The following is a 16,940-nucleotide window of genomic DNA, read 5'->3' as shown; positions in this document are numbered from 1 at the left end:
GCAGGCCAGAGTGCATTAAGGTTTTTCTGTTAGAACAGTGTTGTGTAAGCCGCCGCTAAGTTAATAACTAATGATCTTTGCAACGGAAATGAATCTGCGTGAATTTATTTATTTATTTATTTTGCCCTTTTTGCCTTTTATTAGGATAGAACATCTAGGCTGGAAGTGAGGTGGGAGAGAGAGAGGAGGGACGGCGAAATTTAACAAAAATATAATTATAATGATAACACTTTAGTTAACTTAGGTAACTTTAGTTAAGATGAACTAAAAATGAACAATACTTCTACGGCATTTATTAATCTTAGTTCATATTAATTTCAACATTTACTAATACATTACGGATGTTGTTTTTGTTAACATTAGTTAATGAGCTCTCGCATAAGGCTTATTCACACAAAACACGTCGTAAAAATTTTAAATCAATATATTGTCTTCTCTGAATGAGCAGTCAGGGTGATTTTCACATAGTTTTGCAGCAAATATTCTAGGCTACGTCATACAATTTTCAAAAGTCTTGTGAAGAAATAATCAGTAGGGGTTTCATGGCCTTATTTCAGTGAGAATTTTTTTTTGTATTTTCACAAACCACGCATAAATGTCATTATCTCAAAACTACAAACTTTTACATACATGCTGTTGATATATTATTGTAGCAGAGTTTGTGCTGAATACAGTGTAATTAGACTTTAGCCATGAAAATGTCACAAGTAACAGAAATAACCAGAAATGTCAGAACATGTCAGAACACCTCCAGGGCCCAGAAAACAGCTCAGACCTCAGAGGGTTAATGCAGGTTGAACTAACATGAACAAACAATGAACAGCTGGATTTTTATTAACTAACATTAACAAAGATTAATAAATACTGTAACAAATGTATTGCTCATTATTAGTTTGTGTTAGTTAATACATTAACTGATGTTAACAAATGACACCTATTGTAAAGTGTTACCATAATAATAATAATAATAATAATAATCATCCTTTTATTTTACAGTACAAATTTAAAATTACAATCCTAATATTTTTATTTGTTTGTTTGTTTTGTTTTGTTTTCATTCTCAAACATTAAACCATTGAGCTTTTCTTTTGTTGGCTACAAGTTTATAAATGTACCCAGGGCCTAAAACATATAGTATTAAAAAAATGGATGTATATTTGGGGATTTATTAAATATTGCATTTAACATTTAATACATTTTTTAAAGATTTTTTATTGAACTTCAAAAGCACTTTTATTGAGTATTACATGACAGCAAAGGTCATCTAAAATAAATATGTAAAAATAGAGAAAATGAGTATGAACAGTTAAATATCCAATACTGGCCGATATTTGTCCACTATTGACAAATACAAATCGATTAAAAACATTTCTAATGCCAGTCGTTAACTAATATGGTACAGATAGATCTGGCATCCCCTAGTAATATCCCTGAAAAAAAACAAAAAAACAGATCCTTTATAAAATCATCCTTCAGGAAGTGGTATAATTTTGGTGGGAAAACAACAGCAATAACATTAATAAGTATTAGCAATTTTATGATGCTTGGCAGCCTCACTTTAAAACACTCAGTCCTGTTTGCTATTCGCTATAGGCCACGTTTGCTACTCCAGCTCTCAGGAAAATGCAGTTGTCTAAACGAAAGTACTTCGTCCTGATCTGATTTGCAGTCTGGATCAAACAGATTGTATAATGAGGCTTATGATTATAAACCATCTTTGTTTTTCCTTGTCGAGTGTGAGTGTGATTTGGTTTTTCTGGTCACGTTCTATGGCATCCTGATTAAATGCCAGGATTACCATGTGCCCTTTCTTCAGTCCCACTGGCCTACTTTGGTCTTAAACACAGCAGTCCTGTCTTTCCCTCCTGTCCTCCTTCAATCCCTCTTTTACTTTCTCTTCTTGTTTCTCTCTCTTACATTCCATCTTGGATCCTGACCTGATCCCTCCACTGTATGATTTATGATTTTCACGTTATAGGTATGTTTCCTTGAAATATGGCATCTCCGTGGAGAACAGCATGCTCCCAGAGAAATCGTGGGATCCCAGTATGTGACAGAGAGAGTGTGTTTTATTCCTTGAGACACACGGGTGTGCTGGAGGCCTTTCAGCCATCACACTGAGGTGACTGATGGATGGATTGATCTCCTGACATTAGCACAGAAACTCTTTAGATCGACGTAAGCCTCAGTGCTTGATTTAATCATTAAGTGTGGTGCATTTACGTGAAATAAACAAGAAGTAGTGATATGTTAAATACACTGGATTAATATAGTAACATCAAATATAAAATTGCTTTAAAGATGCATTCAGTTGATCTTTAACTATTGTTAGCATCGCTGTTCTTTGCTTACTTTAAGTAGCCTACCATACTGCCATCTATCAACATGGTTCAGCATGTTTGAGTTATGTAAATTACACTAGTGAGTTTTAAAGAGGACTCTACACTTGGGAAGTGTTATATGTATCTTCTATGATAATATCGTAATTGTTGTTTTAATGATGCGTGAGCTAACATTATCGAGTAATGTTCAAAAACTCACTGTGCAAAAAACTAACAAAAACACCTTGAGAGTGCAAGAGTTCACTGCCAAATGTAGCCTTGTAGAATGCAATGAGAATGCCTTCAAAATTTGAGATATGGGGAATTCTATGTTAAATATTAATTGCAATTGCAAATGTGATAATTTTGTTCGATAAACAAGACGTTTATAGTGTGAGAAAATTCTAGTCAATATTAGCTGTTTTTGCTCTATTTCGCCAAAAAAAATTGTTCCAAACAAAGCCACAGACGTAGTGCACACAAGACGTAGTGCATCTCCGAGCAACACAGTGGTGTTTTGTTGTTGAGTGAGTCTGAATGTTTTAACCAATCAGGTGAGTCAATGATTCAATGGTCCGTTCATAAAGACAGACAACTATTATGAGTACAGGCTTCATCTCATGTGTGTACACCATTCAGATGATTCTTCACAAGAACTCAATTTATTTCTTAATGTGTAAAAATGTGTAAATTAGCACCAAACCACTGAACGCACCTTTACACCTGAACTGTGTAATTTTTGCACCTATAGTGGCACCAACTGGAACTGCACAAGTAATGACACATTGTTGACACAATGACAAACAAACTGCACATTGTTTGTACAAATAAGTGGTCCTGTACTAAACTCATGCTATTGGTTGAGCCAGAAGAAAGGTTCTTGGCAGTCATTTCTATGTAGACAATAGACATACATCTCCTATCTACTTGAATGAAGAAACGATCAAGTTTACTATATGTTTCAACTTCATATGTCAAATCAGCAACATTTTCAGGTCTTATAAATGACATAATTTTCACTCTACAAATCATTTTCAGTCAGTAATGTTTTAAAATGATTTTTCCAGCTGTATTCTTATACTCTTTTTTTTTTTTTATGTAACTCTAAATAATTTCATTCATGTTTAAAGATAAGATCTTCTCTCAGACACCTTTCATACATTCAGGTCAACCACAACATAGCACGATCTGCTCCAATCTCAGTGTAATTAGATTGGGCCACATCCAGATGTATCTCTGGCCAGCTGGAATAGAGTTCTCTGTCTGTCTGTCTGTCTCTCTCTCTCTCTCTCTCTCTCTCTCTCTCTCTCTCTCTCTCTCTCTCTCTCTCTCTCTCTCTCTCTCTCTCTCTCTCTCTCTCTCTCTCTCTCTCTCTCTCTCTCTCTCTCACACACACACAGTCATTCATGCCATGTGGCGTTCAAATGATGGTGGGTTTGAGAGCTCTCATCTTAGCTACACTTGTCATTTTCTTCAGCTTGCTGTGTTGATGGAAATTGCTGAGACACACACAATCACCACATATTTTCTGCTTGACATCATGCCCTATTGTCAGTTTCTCCATAGTTTTGTACTTAAAGGTGAATGACTGACAAACACTCCCCCAGTTGCCAGTCTGGTCATACACAAATATTTTAATTTCTAGTATACCTTTTGGTATAAAGTGGCAAAAAATATAGAAAGAATAAGAAATAAATAATTAATAATAGCTAATTAATAACTAAATACTGGTTTTAAAGAAGAAGTGTCAAGTACTCTAACTGCCATAATGGAGACAGCAGTAAACTGATTCATATTTCTTGAAAGCTTGATGGAAATTTGTCTCAGCTTCAGCAAATACACATCTCTTGGAAAAGGTTCAAGAGTCTTTGAATCCCTCCCTCTCATCTCCTAAACCACACGGTCATTTTTAAAGCTTTTTTTTGCAAATTGTGAACTCCATGGCGTAAGGGTAGCCATATTTTAATAATGGAGAAAATACATTGAATATTATTTTCCAGGCTTCCTGCACATATCATCATGCAACAGATTAGAACAGGATTTGAGGAGCTTAGCTGATGGACACATGCTGTCCCCAAACACCCTGCACATACAAACACAGAATCAGCAGAATGGAGGTACAAAAAGAGATGGATTTAGCGGGAAAGTTTTAATGCCTCTCACATACTAGTACTTATAAAAGTGTCACATTATCCTTAGTGACTATACTAATGCATTCCAACCTTCATGCATCATTCATGGATAATATGTGCCCCTCCTCCCCAGAGACATCTGACATCTACAGAGAGATTAGTGGCAGAGGTTGGTGGGCTCGGGTCATTGTCATTTTCCCTCTGACCACTCCAGACCACTTCACTCTGGGTGACATCACATAATAATTGTTTAGATTTTGCATCACATTTATGTGAGAAGTTGGGTATCATAAAAGTACCTGCGGAAACAGCAGCTACTTAGTTTGTTTTTGTTGATGCAATAAATCAATAAATCAATGATAATGGATACCAGTGGCTGTAGTGATAATATCATACATGAGAATTTGTATCAGGAATGCAATAGTAGAAACACTAGAGGATATCTCTAATGGATAAGTAAAATCAGTCAATTATCAATTTGATACACACATTTATTTTTAATTTATGTTTTATTTAATTTGAAACAGGACATTTTAGGTATCTTGAAAGAAAAAACACAGTAAGTTATACACTGTCATTTCCTTTTCTACTTGTAACAGACATCTGTTCACTACACAGTGTCTTGTAGTGTACATTTGTGCTTTGTTCTTAAAAGTCCTTATCTCATGAGATATATTTAATGATGTATAGGATTAGAATGAATCATTTATACAAGTCTGAATTATATAATATTTGTGTGCTTATGTAAGAAGCACGGATGGGCACCATTTCCCCCCTCCCCTCCCCTGTGAGTCTGGACCCCAGTTACAGTGCAGGTCAATCCTGCTTGATCCTGCATAGATTTAAAAGTCAGGGATTTTAGAAGGACTCAACGTCTATCATCAAATATGCTTATCCTGGCCCCTGTTTCTTTGGCTATGTGTGTTTGCGTGTAAGAGAGATGTTTTTACTCAAAAACAGCATAATTTGACCGTTGCATGCCTTAAAATCTTCTATCACTTATGTTCTCTACTCTCAACCTTTTTACATAAGCAAGTGCAGAACATTGTGTCTTATTTATATTTTGACCTGGTTAGAAAAATCAGCTAGTTTACTTGTGTGTTGAAACATTTCATGTTTACTAGAAAATTCCTGTTATTAAGAACTCTTAGGTGACTATGAATTTTTTATCATGTAAGGAGCCATTAGCAACACAATGTAGCTGTGATTGGTGTACGAGGGAAGAGAACTCAGCTGAAACAATTGCATGCTGATGTTAGTGCTGTAATGAAGGGCTTGTGAATAGCTTTAATTGAATCCAGGACTAATTGGTCTCAGTATCTCAGCTGTGTTTCAGGCTGACTGCTGAGAGTTGTTGGCTTATAATGGTAAGTTTACAGGACAACAGTGTACTAAAAACAGGAAAAAAATTTCCTTCGCATTTTTTGCGTACAGACAGCACCATCGTCAAAATTATCCCTAAATCCCAAAATGATGATAATGGAATACTGTATTCTAAACAACAAAGAAATGCCACAATGTATCAAGACCTTGAAGCGGATAGGAGGGAGAAACACCTCAAATGTGCCGGGGGCTTTCCTTGCCATTAAAGGTGCTCTAAGCGATGTTGGGTAACGTCACTTCTTGTTGACGTTCAAAGTATTGTCAAACAAAACAGAGACTAGCTCGACCCTCCCTCCTCCTCATCCCCTCCCCCTCCCTTCCGTGCTTCCTGAAACAGTTATGAACCATTTAGAAAAACCAAACTGGATTTACCCACCTGTCCAGCAAAAACAGAGCCACCTGAATGTTGGATTGGAAGCCCTTCTGCCGGTGAAGTTCTCGCCACCTTTTAAACGCTTTTCCGATGTAAATTCGGGACTGCGCGTGTTCCTTCTTCTTTTCCATATTCTTTGTTATTTGTTCATCGGAACGTCGTCTCTTTGGTCGTGTGTCAGCAATATCAAAATTCTCAAGAATATAAAATATGAACGTTAGTCATTGTCGTTGTCTAGGACATCTCTCCTCTAGCTAACTTCTCTATTCATGCTTCTCTCTCCTCCACTCCCCACACCCCCCTTCATGTGCACGCGCACTAACCCCCCAACCCCGAATCATTCTTGTCGGTTATTGGCTGGAACACTGTTTGTTATGTTTCGTGGTCCAGGCTTGGCCAGTTTGTTTTTCTTGTCGTTTGTGGAGCCTAGGCTGTTTAGAGAGACTGCGTTTTTTTACAGTGTGCTAGCGGATAGTGAGGAGATGTTTGCTGTATGTGACAAAAAAAAATTGTTGGCCTAAAGAAATGAGTGACATTGCTTAGAGCACCTTTAATGCTTGAAAAAAAACACTCCTGCGTCTCCTTCGATTAAAAATAATAGCTAGTGGGGTGGCTGGTATAGACATAAACCTATCAACATCCATTGCCATGATTTTTGGAATGACTTCAGTCGCATAATATCAGTTCATATATTATATCATTTTGCAATAGTTTTTTGACGATATTTTGAAAATATCACAAAATGATGCTTTTTTTTTTTTTTTTTACTGGCGTCATCATTAATATCCCTGAATTATGTAATTAAATTTAGTTGTGCAATTCACCAGTTTTAAATGAGTCAGTTATTGCATTATCTTAAGTTTTCTTTACGTTACTCAACCTTTACGTAATTCCACATCAACGAATAATGCTTTATCCATAGGCCTGACCAAACTGGACAATGCTGTTTGAGGACATGCACTGGGATTAGGCTATGCGTTTCCAGCCATGTTTAAGTGCAAATTACGGAATTTACATTATAAAATGGGTGGAAGGCAACTGATGTAATCTATGGGAAAACAGGATTTAAGGCTCTGCATGACAATTAAAGCAGCTTTATTGAGGAAAATCACTTAAGAGGCAGAACTTTTTCATGGAATCTGTCAACGATTCAGCATCTGCCCCAAAGTTACATCACCAGCAACAGTCATTGTGCTGCATTTCATATTGAAGTGATCTCAATGAAATCCCAGCAAATGCTTGCACACCATAGGGTTAACCATAAGCATGTCATGATTAAACTCCAGGGTAAAATATGGACATGGTAGGGATGTTTAAAAAAAAAAGGAGTGGATTTTTAGGAAATTGAAATTACTTTGAAAAGTGATGCCTCAGACTGCAAGACAGTAGAATTTAAATCATGAAACTCATGACAGATAAGAAAAAATATACATAGGAAAGAAACAAACATACTGTAACATGAGGTTGTTATTACTTTTTAAAAGAGCCACTCATTGAAAATGTATTATTTTTTATTTAGTAAAGATTTTATCTTTAATGGAAGTTGGTCCTCAGTGCAGGTTCTCATTGTGTAAGAAGCCTCAAGTGCTTTATATGTCATATGCTCTACTTGTTATCAAAGTCTAGCTCAGTCGCTAAGTGAATCAGTTGTTTGACTTTGATGATGGAAAGTGCGATATCTTTAGAACTCCCTTAGGAAATTTGTTTTAAACCACACACACATTATAATGCCAGAGACAGCATATGAAATCCCCAGAAGGGTTTCTGTAGTAATCATCAAACATAAATAATGAGGAGCAAAACAATATGTCTCCTCAGTGCTATGTTTTATTTAGGAAGTTAAACTGTATTTTGTGTGTATTTTCTATTTTCTCGACAACTATTATACCCGTTTCACCTCAGTAAACCATGCAGACAAGTTCCTAATAATGAAAATACCTGTCAGGACTTGCCTTAATCAAGATTTACTCCAGATTGTCTTTCTATTTGGCCAAGTCTGTCTGTCTGTCTCTGTTTGTCTATCTGCCTATAGTAGTTATACAGTCGGCCTATATGCAGTGTTTATGCATTTCAATTTGCATGTAGTTTTATATGTGCATATGTGTTTTTTATTTGGGTAGATTTCACCTCTATGAAACATCAGTTTACCTGCATTAACTGTATAATTGCATCTGTACAGTATGTGTAAGTGTACAAGCCACAAAATAACAACATATTCACCTCCCAAATCTTCGTCCCTTTAGGAGGGAGACATTCTCTAGTTACTGTTTGTCTTGACAACGGAAGCACTTTAATTTCATCAATTAGATTTAATTGACAACAGATGCTGCCTTCCTGTTGATTGGAATTACAGAGGTCTGACATTCTCAGTTAAGCTGTTATGTCTGACTGACAGCTACTCCACGACTGTATCTGTGTCCGAAACCTCTGACAGCTGCCTCACTGTCCAGTCACTGTATGACTAAACAGGCGGTGTTTTGTCTTCTAAGGAAACTGGTTTCAATCTGGCTTCCAGGCCACAAAAAGTCATGTCTAATGATGATCTAATGCTTTAGTTATACTATATGCATGCATGCATACCATTCTGTAAGATTTTTGTAATGATTTTGAAAGAAGTGTCTTATGCTCAAGGCTGCAATTATTTGTTCAAAAAATACAGAATTATTGTGAAATATTATTAGAATTGAAATAAATTCCTTCTATTTTAATATATTTTAAAATATGATTTATTTCTATGATAGCAAAGCTGAATTTTCATCATCATTACTCCAGTCTTCAGTGTCACATGATCCTTCAGAAATAATTCTGATATGATGATTTGGTGAAACATTTGTTGAACAATGTTGAAAACAGTTCGACTGCTTAATATTAATAAGAGACCGTGATACATTTTTTTCAGGATTCTTTGAGCAGAAAGTTAAAAAAAACAGCATTTATTTGAAATAGAACTCTTGTTACATTATAAATGTATTTACTGTCACTTTTGATCAATTTAATACATCCTTGCTGAATAAAAGTATTACATTTCTTTAAAAAATCTTACTCGGCCCAAAGCTATATAATATTCATTAAAAACCTTTACCAATTATTTTATGACTTTCAACTTCTATCGCATCACCATTTCTGTTCTTTCCATTCTTTCCATTCACCCTGAAGACATCTTAGTGGATGTCTTAGAGAATGTTACCTTGTACCTTGTCTTCCTACCCTTGTATACTCTGCTAAGAGCCTTTGAAGAAGACTTATGTAAACAGCTCAAAGCTCACAAAATGCACTGAAGGGAACTTGGATGTGTACGACTATCTCATGTCCTCATGTAGAGTTGGGCAGATCTCAGAGGAGGAGCAGGGGGTCGGTGCTGACAGCGGTTAATGTATGTGGACAGTCTTCATGTCCTTCCTTCTGGCCATTAGTCTCCTGGTCCTCTGGAGGAGGAGGTTGTGCAAGGTCCTAATCCTGCTGAGAATAATCCCTGTCCTTCTCTATCCTACGTTTCCGGGTGATTTTAGTCTTTTCTCACTAGCTTGGAATGTTCTTGTCTAATTCTCGCTTGCAGTCTGGGAGAGGAACCAAGGCCTCGTCCATTTGTTTTAACTGTTGCCAGAGTACAATAAGAGATTTTGAATTCATTCTCCGTAATTACAGAATGGACATTTCTGCTAACCCTTTCAACTTTGCCAAGTTCATCTTTCTGTTGCTGTTGTTGTGTGTTTTTTAATTGATCCACTCGCACTAACTGGCTATTGTTTATTGCTGCTTTATTCATTGGCGCTCTAATTGAAATTAGATTAATCAGGATCTCTTGTGCCAGGGATCGCTCTGCAATGGGACCAGAACCGAGAGGCTGTGACTCTCTAATGAAGGCCACACCAACAATGAAACCCATGTGAACCATGAGCACCAGAGCAGATCTGTTGTTCCTGGGATAAAAATAGGCAGCTGACTCTCGGTCCAACTTTTTATTCATCTGTTTGTCATCAAGAAGCATTTTGTCTCAAGTGAAGCACTGTTTTTGTGGGTGAAATGAGCAATAGAAGACTGACATGAGACTCAGAGGTCATAGAGTGAGGGTCAGTCTCTATTTTCACACACTTCAGGGACTGTGAGTGTAATTATGAAGGATTTGTTGTGTCATTACTATAACATAAGAACCAGGTGACAGGCTCTTGTTGTGCTAGTGGGCGGTAAAGCATTGTTTTGTGAGTTCTTTTGGGTTGTTTGAGTTCACCTCTGTTGTGTTTAGTAGGGCATTGGGGGCATTGTGAAGCCTGCTGACGCATTCAACCTCCCCGGTGATCTAGGAGGGAATGTCACTGCACAATGCGCAGCCATGGACACGCACAAACACCCTTGCAGATATTACTGCCGTGTTATACTAATAGAGTTATTGTTGATCTTTATACAAAACTGAGAACTGGCTTGTAGTTTGTATACTTTGCTCACAAAGTGGCGGCACAAGAGAGTAACATTACATCTGTGCACAGCGGAATATAAATATATTTTAATATGAAGGAAACTTTTTACCTGCTTTCTTTACTGCTACTTTTTAAATGCCTTTTGCGTACATATTTTTGCCCCAGACCTAGACTTTCAATCATAAAATATTATATTTTACATTATAACTGTCCCTCAGTTGTGGGTTCATTTCTATTATGACCCAACAAAAAGTTAGTGTACTGGAACACCGAAATATGAGATGTGTTGTGTGATGAAAATAAAGAAAAATGCAAGGTCACCATCACTTGTGAATAAAATTCTGATTGTGCATAATTTCCAATCTGTAATTTTGACACTTCATTCAAATATTACAATTATGTGAAATATGAATATGTGAAAATTGTTTTCAGACAATTTACTTTCTAAAGGTCCTCTGGGCCAAATGTACCCATACAGGGAAATAAGAAAAAAATTAATTACTTGAAAAACATAAAACGTGTTTTTACAGACATAAGAAGACTTTCTTTCTAACAATTTTGGGGGGAAAACAGTGTGAGAGGATCAGACAAGCAATTTATTTTAGTTTCTCTACATACTCTCTTCTGTCTCAGTCAGTCATGATAAGTGACAGACTCCAACGTTACACATATTCTGAGATATTTGTCTGTCAGTACTGAAATAAATCAGGTTTCAAATTTGTACAAAGAGATGAGGCTTTTCCCCGAATGGAACAAAGCCGGTCTCTGGGGTTTCAACGCTTTTCAATCAGGGCGGTAGTATCTTGGATGCTGACGTCATGGCAACGGGGTGTGTAGGAACGAGCACAATTGCAACACTTTACAGAGAGCTCAAGGCTGACTTTGACACTCCCACCATCTTAGAGCATATAAAACTGAATCCAGGCAAATAAGTGGCCACTCTCACTGACCCGATTCTGTCGGCAGGCTGCAGGCTTATCAATGGAACTGGCCAGGTGTCACGCTGTGTCAGTGAATAGCTTGTTAACAGAGCAGCGATGGACTGGGAGCAGCAGTAATGCCGTCGGAACTGCAAGAAAAGCTCCTGAAAATCACACCAATGCCTCAGTCATATAGTTGTCAATTCTCTCTGAAGCTCAGTGAATGACGTCTGATAAAGTCATTTTGTTGTTCTGAGTGATCAGAGTAAAAATGTTTCTCTGTATGGGTTCTGCCGATGAATAATTAAAGAATTATTGTATTTGTACTCTTAAAAGGATAAATCACCCAACATTTTACACTATGTCATCATTTACTCACCCTCATATGTTTTGAAACCTGTATTTTTTCATTGGATACAAAAGTTAGGCAGAATGTCCAAGGTGCTCTTTTCCATACAATGAAAGCGAATGATGACCACGGCTGTGATGAAAGATATTTAGTCTGTTGCTTGCAAATCATATATGGCTTCAGAATACTCAAAATATTGTTGCTTGGTGCTTTTTTTGTCCTTTTTGGAGCTTGACAGCTTTGGTCCCAATCACTTTCATTGGATGGAAGAGGGAAGCTCAGACATTTCTGTGAAATATCTCCTTTTGTGTTCCACATTTAAGAGTTTTAACATTTTTATGATCTATCCCTTTAAGAGAGACAAAAGTATGCTATATGACAGCACATTCTACTTGCGCTGTAATTAGTATGTGATCGAAAGAATTGACTATTTTTTCTCTGGAGTGATCCATATTTTTAATTGCATGATGTACTGTATAATGACAGGGAAGACTCTCTGAGACACATGTGCGTTGCTCTATGATTTATACTTGGACTATTCATGTAGCTCAATATGTGTTTGCATGTTTTTGGCAGGTATACACGAGTTCCCTGACGATCTTTTCACCAACCAGGAGCGAATGGAGGGGGCCGTAGCCTTGCATGTTCTGTTTGTAAGTATCTCTACCATCTGCTTTTTTCTTTAAAGCATTTGATAAAATAGTTTGAATGCCTTATTCTAGCTGAAATCTATAAAATTACATGAACACTTGAAGTCACAAGACTGTGTATTCCATTCAAGAGTCAGGGGCTCAGGGCAATCTCTGACCTTACCTCTATTATTTGTTACAGTGAATGCAAAGGATTTTACAAGTGACTTACTCATTGGTACACATGAGTGAATTGATCATGTTAATTTTCAGGTTATATTACCTCACTCGAATAAAGGTGTTCAAGCAGAGAAGGGTTTGTACAACTTAAATTGTTGTTGTGAGAGCTTTATTAACCAGTGCAACAAATCAACTCAAAGCAAATCAGTTGTCACGTTCAGATATATGATCTAGAACTTGATGAAGCCTGTACTCATTTCAAGAGTTTTATTTCAGTTGGCATGCTTTAGTTCTTACATGAAACACTGTTTACTACAGTGATATAGAGTGCATATAGAGAGTGGAATGGGTTTTATTGTCTGGCAGTCTATGCCTGATGACACAATCATTTGTTTACAATAATACACAATAGAGTTCCCTCTGCCAACAGTATTTCCTATAGTTTCTGTTCTTTTATGGATTGTTTTGAGTGTTCTCTGGAGGCATAAAAAGGAGCCAATTGGAATAGCACTAAAAGTTGTAAGCGTTGTAAGCTGGGTGGCTGTTTTGAGTCATGACTCAATAGAATAGTTTTTCATTGAAGTGTGTTTCATTGAAAAACTACCAGCCCTACTCTACGGCCAAATAAACACATATACATATTTTTTCATATTCCTGAAGCAATTATCCTGTCTCTTAGAAATGAAAATAGCTTTAGTTTTTGTTGTTTTTGAGAAACTGAGAAATAAATGAAAATTGTTTTGTGGTAACTGACATCATGCAACAAGTGAGCTTAACTTATATTGAACCTGGAATGTGAAATATTAAAGGAATGAGTGCTCTCTAAATAAATCCACTGCAGTTGGTTTTAATTAAATAAATCGAGTTGTTTTGTTCCACCACCATAATCGTAAGCCATCACAGGGACATCATGCATCAGGCCTTTCTGCCTCCATAGGCCATGTCTGAGCAACATTTAAGTGAAGCATACCATGTGAAGCAGGTAATGATGCAGTACTGTGTGTTCCCGCTGAAAACCCTTGCAGGGTTGGTTTGACACTGCCATTGTTGTGCATTGTTTAGATAGTTGCCCGTGTAAGCAGAGACTGAGTGGATGGTAAAAGCCGCAGCGAAAACCCTCTAAGACTCCCTCCGGCTGTTTACATGTTTTATTTATCTTTAGGGGCTTCTGTAGCCCAGCTCTGCCTTGTCAGAAGGTCAAGAATAAATGGAAGGGGAGGGAATGAGAGTAGAGGGGGCAGAGATTACATAATGGGCACAAAGTGCGAGCATGGCAGCGTGGCGGCTGAATTAGATGCACTGATTGGCAAAGTCTTGGCGGGAAACAGTTGGCAAACAGGTCCCAGGGGTGAATGGGAGCTTGCTTTGACAGGACATTGTGTGCTTGCATCCATGTGTATGTATGGGAATGTTAGTTCTGCCTGAACCCATGCTTATTTAACATACAAAAATTATATAATTATAATTATTTAGTTAGTAAGTTTTGTTTTGTTTATGTCATAATCACTAGCATTAGCAGTGTTTTTGGATTTATTGTTTAAATGTATGCATTTGGCAAATGCATTTATCCCAAAGAGATGTATTTAACTTATAAGGTATACAGTATACATTTCTATACGTTTTTGCTTTCTCTGGGAGACGAAACCATGACCTTGGCATTGCTGGCGCCATGCTCTACAGCAATAGGAATGTTCATGTTTTTAGTATGTTGGTAGGTAAATGCAAACGTACGCATGCATATGTGTTTTACATGCAGAGGGACAATGACATCTGCGATTCACACCGATCTGACCACAGCAGATGTTGGAGCAACTAATCCCCACACACAGCTTTTTTATGCAAAACATGTTCGAATGTAGGGGAAAAAACATCATGTTCATCCCTATTGAGTATGAGATAAATACATTTTGAACCCCCTCACTCTGTAAAGGGCACAAGCTTCCATCAGTGCCTTTCTGTCATCGGGACACTTTCTAAGAAAAGGTCTGAATAGTCCCAGTAGACGGCCGTCCCACTGGAGGGCAGATTGCTCTGAGAATAACAGAGTTTAATGGCGTTGACACTCGTGTACTCAAATGTGCCTGCACGCAAGATTTTCGCTTTGCACAAATTTCATGCGCTCCCTGCAGTCCCTGCTTTCTCTTTTTTTACCTTCTTATATAATGTGAACTTACAGAGGCTTCATCAGATGTAGCAATCTGATTTAAGGTGATATTTCTGCACTATTTCTAGATTATTATGATTTTCTCACCTGTCTTTCCGAATGCATATGATTTTCTTTCTTCTGTAGACACACTAAAGGTAAAGTTTTGGATATAATATCCTGACGGCTCTTTCCTGTATAGTGCAGTGGTTCTCAACCATTTCGACTCCAGGCCCCTGTTGTCCACAACAATAATCAAAGCCCTCATGACTTTTAAATTTTTAAAAACATTTTGTTCTCAAAATTTTGACCCCTTAAAATATTTTACATTTTAGCATAACTAGAAACATTTATATTCATTTAAAAAATGCCCAGTTTTATGATTTTATTCATTTACATGATTTTCCCAGGTCTAATAAGGTCTAATCAGAACAATGCTTGTTTTGCCTTATCGTGAGCAATCTTGAGGCCCCCTTGGATGTTTTCTGAGGCCTCTTAGTGGGCCCCAGAACCCTGGTTGAGAACCAATGGTGTAATGAAAGTGAAGGTCTGTCAAGCTTCAAAATCACAAAAAGCACCATAATATAATCATAAAAGTGGTAGCTGCAATAGCTGATTTTGGAACAGACCATAATTTAGGTTCTGGACTTTCAAAAGGAAGGTTTGAGCTTGAAGTGGAAACTCACTTTGTGAGTTTTTTTTGTGTGAGTTCACTTTGTCATTTTGTGTTCTCTCTCTAAAGGCCATGTATATGTTTTACGCACTGGCACTGGTGTGTGATGACTACTTTGTTCCCTCTCTGGAGAAGATCTGTGAGGTACGACATTCATTCATGTCTTAGCTAGTGTTCTACAACTGGTAAACCTTTTAAAGCATTTTTAAAGGTGAGATGTGTAATTTTTATTTAAAATATTTTCTCTTGTCCTGGTTTAAGTTTGTTTTCATTTTTTTATTTAAAAAAAATAAGTTTTTAATATTTTTAAAATATATTAATTAAATTAATTTGTGTATCTGTTTAAGCTATTTTTTATTTTTTTATTTTTTATATGATTTACATATTTCTATATTCTGAACAATGGCAGATGGGAGGAGTGTTCCGGAAAATATTTCAGATCAGTCGTTGCCATTCTGTTTGGTTCAAATGACTCTTTTCATCTTTCGTGCCTCTCTTTCTGTCTGTGTGTGAACGTGCTGTAGCGCTTCCAACTCAGTGAGGATGTAGCAGGAGCCACGTTCATGGCTGCAGGAAGTTCAGCCCCTGAACTCTTCACCTCAGTCATAGGTAAACATCTGGCTTATCCGAACACCGCCTGCCTTTGAAAAACAGTACCTCTCACATTTGAACATAGACCTTTACATGCCCTCTGTAAGCCACCCTGTCTTCTCTGTGCAGGTGTATTTATCACCAAAGGAGATGTGGGAGTGGGCACAATCGTGGGCTCTGCTGTCTTCAATATCCTCTGCATCATCGGAGTGTGTGGGATCTTTACTGCACAGGTGCTCATTACTTTGCACATGACCCAAAAGCTGTTTTAGTTAATGTTTCAAACTAAATGAAATGAAAAAGAGCGTTAATTTTGTATGTAGCTTTGGGAAATCCAAGTCATATTAGTGAATTGTTCCAGGCGGTTTGTGTAAAAGAACTAGTTCTAACACTGATTCACTTTGGTTTTAGCACAAATGTCCCTGTGCCTTCTTGCTTGTAGCAAAATATTTTGTTAAATGCTAGCGTTCATCACTATGTTTTTTAAGTAATTATATAAATTAGGTTTCTTTAGTACACATTTATCTTTTGAACCCAAATTGGAAAACTGTATTATATAACGTTACAGTTATATTCAAGGTACTGTATATAACAGTACCTTAAATATAACAGCATGCTTCCCCAAACCTGATTACATTTTTAATACAGTGTCTACACATTGCCAGTAAGACATTATTTTCCTTTAGACAGTCGACACAAATGTACTGAGCAAGCATTATGAATTCTCAGCATCTGTGAGAGGTCAACTTAGAGATGAATGAGGTGGCCTGTGCATCTCCCCTCTAAACCTCTGCCCTAAAAAAAGCCATTGCTTAGTGCAGACTGACAGTG

At 37.1% G+C, this 16,940-nt stretch overlaps 1 protein-coding gene across 2 annotated transcripts in view; it reads left to right on the top strand.

Annotated features, from left to right (window-relative positions):
- Positions 1–16,940, top strand: part of slc24a3 (solute carrier family 24 member 3) — an 88,977-nt gene that overhangs the window by 62,921 nt on the left and 9,116 nt on the right. For both annotated transcript variants that reach the window (XM_079855404.1, XM_079855405.1), the window contains exons 3-6: positions 12,470–12,546; positions 15,588–15,662; positions 16,043–16,127; positions 16,239–16,342. In XM_079855404.1, the coding sequence (XP_079711530.1) occupies positions 12,470–12,546; positions 15,588–15,662; positions 16,043–16,127; positions 16,239–16,342 (341 nt within the window). The remainder of the gene's footprint in view (positions 1–12,469; positions 12,547–15,587; positions 15,663–16,042; positions 16,128–16,238; positions 16,343–16,940) is intronic.

The sequence above is a fragment of the Squalius cephalus genome, assembly GCF_949319135.1.
Source record: "Squalius cephalus genome assembly, chromosome: 21".
Classification (NCBI taxonomy): domain Eukaryota; kingdom Metazoa; phylum Chordata; class Actinopteri; order Cypriniformes; family Leuciscidae; genus Squalius; species Squalius cephalus.
The sequence above is the reverse complement of the archived record's forward strand: the minus strand, read 5'-3'. Positions and strand labels throughout refer to the sequence as shown.